The 5,864-nt window shown below is 47.5% G+C and overlaps 1 protein-coding gene across 1 annotated transcript in view; it reads right to left on the bottom strand.

The window, feature by feature from the left end:
* rnf220b (ring finger protein 220b) overlaps positions 1–5,471 on the bottom strand; it is a 42,618-nt gene extending 37,147 nt beyond the window's left edge. The window contains exon 1 of the mRNA XM_076275410.1: positions 4,814–5,471. Within this exon, the coding sequence (XP_076131525.1) occupies positions 4,814–5,471 (658 nt within the window). The remainder of the gene's footprint in view (positions 1–4,813) is intronic.
* Positions 5,472–5,864: the final 393 nt, after the last annotated feature.

Below are 5,864 nucleotides of genomic sequence, written 5' to 3'. Positions count from 1 at the left end.
ACATACACACACACACACACACACACACACACACACACACACACACACACACACACACACACACACACACACACGCCAAGCAAACACTCCCCCTCTCAGTATAAATGACGGATGCCACGCATATACGTATGCTAACACCCACACAATTACTGCCGGCCTTAAATAATGAGGGTCCTAAACCTGTCACCAGTAGCACAGACAAACAAGAGCGGCAGCCCTGTCTCAAAGCTGTCTTTCCTACGATTTATTAGAGGGCTGATATGATTGGGGGATATCAGTGGGGCCAGATCAGCCTGTTGAATGGGATGCTAAGCCTGGAGGTTGGAGATAGGCAGCGCCCTAGAGACAGACAAGATCAGTCAGAGCCAAACATGGGTTTGTTTTACGTTCCAGTGCCGTTCTTTGGCACCTGTTCATAGAGCCATCTAGACACTTATGCTGAATGATGTTCCCAATCTCCTAATCCGCCTCAAGGACAGCAGAACAAGACACAGAGTTTCCCCACATTCTTACCACATACCCACTGTGGATTTTTAAATAGATTCAGAAAGGCATGAGTTAATATCACTGTCCTACAGGTGTCCTTAAGGGTATTAATTATTAAAAAAAATTTTTAATGAAGGTTTTCATGATTATGTGTCAATAGGTGAGTCAATGGGTAAAAGTAACATATGGTCTCCTGAATGCTGCAATAACAATCTGTGGAACTACTTTCTAGAGATGGCTTGGCCTCCGCTGAGTCTCTGTCACGTGACTGCAGAGAGAATGTTCCGGCCTCTGGCTTCCGCTGCTGTTTCTGTGTGTGAGAAAACAGCTTCAAAAACAAGAACTCATCTTTCTTGATGTCTAATGGCCCGTGCGATCGCCCACATAGGGACCATCAAAGATACAATAAACCTCTTTTAAAGGCCATGTAAACCTAAGCAAATTGCAATTCAGTTTGGCTTTTGCTGGAAAGCTGCCCATCACAACTTCAAAAAGATAGCAACAGAAGTCAGATGTTCAATCATTGAGGAAGAAGACAAATAGCTATTACTTTGGGTATGAAGCGTGATGGTTAATACAATTTCTACCAATTACAGTAACTCCTCAGTAATCCCTCATTTAGGTATTCATTGGTAATGTTTATATATATCCATGGCCTACACAAAGCTACAGGATTTATCAGCTGTCTGGACATTCCCAGTGCACCCCCACCAACATTAGACAGTGACGTTATACCAAGAGCAGCTAAAACCACAAAGCAAGCCCATATGCACCATGATTGATAGATTGCCTGAATATGGAGACAACATTGGCCATGGGACCATCCCCGCCGCCGTAACAGGTGCACCTGCGTGATGTTTCGTGAGGACTTATGTGAGCCAACCACTCCAAAGCATGTCTAACAGGCCGTACCTGCTCTTGAACACTGCGCACATCTGCCACGGCCAGCCTCTCGTGTGTGAAGTTCTCCGGTTCATCAATCTCTCTCACTGTGTGGGATTTCACTGCTCTTTATCCGATTATGCGGGAGAATTCCCCCAACTGTAGATGCAATTACCCGTTTTGATAAGCAAGGCTCCTCGTTAGACCATAGCTAATTCAACACCCCAATCTTCTACACATGGCAGCAGTATTATTTTGCATGCAGCTTTGTGTACTATAGGGATCACTTTTAAATGAGCATCCGAGAAAAAAATTTCTCTATTCTTGTTGCCGTTTCATTTGCACGTTCTTAATACATCAAATAAAGTTTTTTTTTTGTAGAAAACCTCATACAGACAGACTATATTGATGCGAAAAATTAGGGAAATTCAAACTTTTATGACAGACATAGGTTTTGGAGTTGGTATGTAAAGATGTAAGTCTACTTAACCTGGCAAAAGTTAAGCACAGACACAGACAGAAAAACTGAGAAAGAGAGAGAAAAAAGAAATACACAGAGGAACCTAGAGAGAGAAAATCCAGAAGGGAGAGCAGCAGGAATAGAGAGGAGAGCAAGTGTGATCACTCTCACCCCAGCCTTAGAAACAGCATTAAAGGACCACTCTCCATCCACCTCTGGTATTGTGTCACTCGTAGCATAGCCTGACCCCAGAGCTTCACATCCATCCCCAAGGAAAACAAACAGGACTCGACCGGGCCGAAGACATCTGCCTTTGGAGAGCAGCGAATCAAACTGTTTAAACAGCTGTTGGGTCCCGCTCTGCTTTTGAACATTTTGGAAGGCAAACTTAGAAATAACCTCACAGTTTGAAACAAAGATTGGAGGGCACACATCAACAAATATAAATACACACAATCCGCCAGTTACATGAAAGGCCCCATGTGGTCAGATAAACTGCTCGGACGACCTCCGGGAACATATTTATCAGAAGTAAGTCAGTCTGGACCGAGAGGGCAGAAAAATATCACAGGGAGAGGGGGGAGAAGGAGAAGGGCCATTTTGTTGGTCTGAGGAACTGTATGTGAATTTACAGCCATCCAAGATTCCAAACGAAAGGGAATTTGTCTTTTTTGTGTTTTTGTTTGTGTACAGAGTGATTTTATTGTGGTTAAAATGTGGTATTGTGTTGTCGCCGCAGAGGCAGAGAGGATACCTCACATACAGGAGATTTGGGGGCCGACGGGATTAGGGGTATTTTGTTTTCAAGCGTCAATTTAGATCTAGAAGCTCAACCAAGTGCAGCCAAAGTTCCCTTTATAAAATTGTAGGGATCAATTTTATAAAAACCTTTTGGAGGAGGCCTGTTCCCTAATCTAACTGGATTAAGTAGGAAAAGCAGCTTCCAAGACCCCAAATCAGCTTTCTCTTGGCTCACTGTGGAAGCCATTCTCCTCTGTGAGAGCTTTGCTTAATGTTTCTGCACCAACCCTAATCCTTATATGTACACACATATAGACACACTGTCTCACTTTTCTCTTTCTTATTCTCTGACTTTCTGTTTCTCTCTCTCTCACACACACACACACACACACACACACACACACACACACACACACACACACACACACACACACACACACACACACACATGCATTAATATGAACCCACAGCACACACAACTCACAAGCAGGTGCACATTACCAGCACTGCCAAATATATAGATTCTTATCCCCACTTGTTTTCTTCTACACCCGTCTCCTCACTCTGCCTCCTGGTTTGTCAATCAACCAGCGATGTGCCGGCGCCACAAACGCAAAACTGAGCCAAACAATCCAAACTTTTCCACAGAGAAGTTCACCCGCACGAGCCAGCCTTGATGTGTATAAAAACCTTCCACAAGAAGCATCCCTCCTCCACCCCCTTTTCCCCTGTCTGTCTCTCTTTCCATCTCTCTCTCTCTCTCTCTCTCTCTCTTTCTCCTTCTTTCTCTCTCTGTCACCTGAAACACTGTCAGTCATTATATTTTTTTAGTGATGACTGGCCTACTCTGATCCCCGCCGGCACACAGGCCTCTCTGTAGTGGCTTTCATGTCGCAGGCTCTCTCTCCTTTGTACCCGAGAGGCGCTTTTTTGATGCCCCCCGCCACCAGTACCTCAAACACACCTGAACCACTCTACACACACACACACACACACACACCACCACCACCACCACCCCACCTCACGCTAGGTGCGTCGGTTCCCTGTCCCGTCCCGCTCCCGGAGTGCCGGCCCCCGCACCGTTGGCCAATTACACGGCGGCATAATGAGCCTCCACGCTCCTCCACAGCATCTCTCTGCCTGCCTGCCTGCCTGCCGCTCTGGATGACACCTCCCCGCTCATTTGTCAACAAAGGCGACAGCTGGCATGGGGGCGATATTGAGCTGGAGGTGTCGTGCTCCCTCCCTCCCTCCATCCGCCTCATCAGGAGCCGTCTCTCTCTCTCTCTCTCCCTCTCTCTCTCCCTCTCTCTCTCTCTCTCCCTCTCTCTCTCTCCCTCTCTCTCTCTCTCTCTCTCTCTCCCTCTCTTTCTGTACCTTTTTTGCCCTTTCTTTCTCCTCTCTCTTTGTCTCTCTCTCTCTCTCTCTCTCTCTCTCGCTTTCAGCACTGCATGGCAGGATATTGTTGTCAGTGTGGGGTTAAGCTCCAGGCAGATGGGGCAGCTCTCTCTTGGTCTGGCTCCGTGTTGTATCGCACATGTCTGTAGGTTTTTATGGCATGTGCCATCGTGGCATGTACTGAGAGAAATTAAATGTGATTACTGTAAACGGACAGAGATGAGATGAAACAATAGGATTACAAGACACGGCAGAGATGCTGTTCCCTTTTGTATCGTGCCACATGATCAAAAGGACAAGCTGACAAATGGTACTTCACAAGGCGTCTTTATACTACTTTCACACAGAGAGAGGACCACTATGAGAATGAACAACACACAAACACCCACACACACACCCACACACACACACACACACACACACACACACACACACACACACACACACACACACACACACACACACACATCTTCCCAGTTGCACATACTTGTGGTCTCTCTCTTTCAGCCTTGGTCTATCAATTGTCCACATCTAAAACTTAAAACATCTGTGAACGGTATTAAAATAGGGAAAGAGCCAGAAAGGATCCCTCATAATAGGTGGTTATTGCAATGGCACTGTGGTTATATTCATACAACAGTTTATGAATGTCATGAAGGTTTCAATTAAAAAAAAACAGACACTGTTTCACAACTCCTGAGCCACTTTTGTAAATGTATGCTTATAATGTAATATGAAGTGTAAACTGTATGCCGTATAACGCTAAGATGGCACTGCCGATGAGATGTGAGGAGAATCATGTAAGAGTGTTGGTGGATGGTGTGCTTGAGTGGCATAAGGGTGAACACTCACAGAGCTCTTTTCGCTCCTCTGGGCTGGACGAGGCCTCTCCATCCGACAGCAGGCCCGACATGGAGTACAGCTTCTTCCCAGCATCCTCGCCAGACTGCCTCGAGCCCGGCGAACACGAGGGCACGTGAGTGCCCACAGCGAAGTCGTACTCCTTCCCCTCAACATCAGTGTAGCGCAGGTGGGGAGACGTCTCGGGCTCCAGGCAGGCCTTCAGCCTCTTGGCGGCGGGGGTGAAGGCAGACTGGTAGGAGGCCCCGTCACGCTCCTCCGGCGGGGAGGAGAAGGGCCGGAAGGCGCCCACCCCACCGTGGTTGAGCATCCCCAGGGGGGAGCAGTCCAGGTTGGGAGGGGCGAACTGCGGGTGGAGGTGCAGCAGGGAGGCTGGGAAGTCTCGGCCGGGGAAGCCTCCTGGCATGGCCCCCTGTCGGTGGTGGTACATGGAGGTGAAGGTGTAGGCGCCTCCGCCGAAGGGCAGGTGCACATCTTTTTCCATCGACACGGGCACTCCGAACGGCCGCGGAGGCTGGCATGGGATGGAGGCGTCACGGCCAGCCTCTGCAGTGGAGGCCAGGACCATGAGGGCAGGGGATGCCAGCGGGTTGGGAAGGTAAGAGGGGCTATCCATCTTGAAGGGGGCACGATGGAGGTCCATCTGGATGTGCTGGGCCCAGCTATGTGAGCAGGGGAGAGAGGGAAATGGAGATGCCAGCGCCCGGCTCCGAGTCTGTCTGTCACTGCAGAGTCTCAAATCCAGCAAATCAAGCTCAAACAAGCACATCCAGGGATACTAAGGTTATTTGGAGAACAAGAAGAGGAGGAAATTGTTAAATGATGTTGATTCTTAGTTTCAGGATTTTTTTATAATGAATGCTAAAACCTAAACTGTTTTAGAAAATATTAATCAATTTGCAAACATGTTTGTGCATGCCTGAAAAGCACTATGTACAGAAAACGAATGTGTTCTTTCCCAGGGCAACTGTTAAAGATTCATGCAGATTTACACTGTCCACAGTCTTTAAAAATTTCACCAAATGGTGGGTTAATA

The sequence above is a fragment of the Alosa pseudoharengus genome, unplaced genomic scaffold (genome assembly GCF_046254945.1).
Source record: "Alosa pseudoharengus isolate Yale_2024_CS ecotype anadromous, Long Island Sound unplaced genomic scaffold, YU_APseudo_1.1 YU_APseudo_1.1_scf_11, whole genome shotgun sequence".
In the NCBI taxonomy this organism is placed as follows: Eukaryota; Metazoa; Chordata; class Actinopteri; order Clupeiformes; family Clupeidae; genus Alosa; species Alosa pseudoharengus.
The sequence above is the reverse complement of the archived record's forward strand: the minus strand, read 5'-3'. Positions and strand labels throughout refer to the sequence as shown.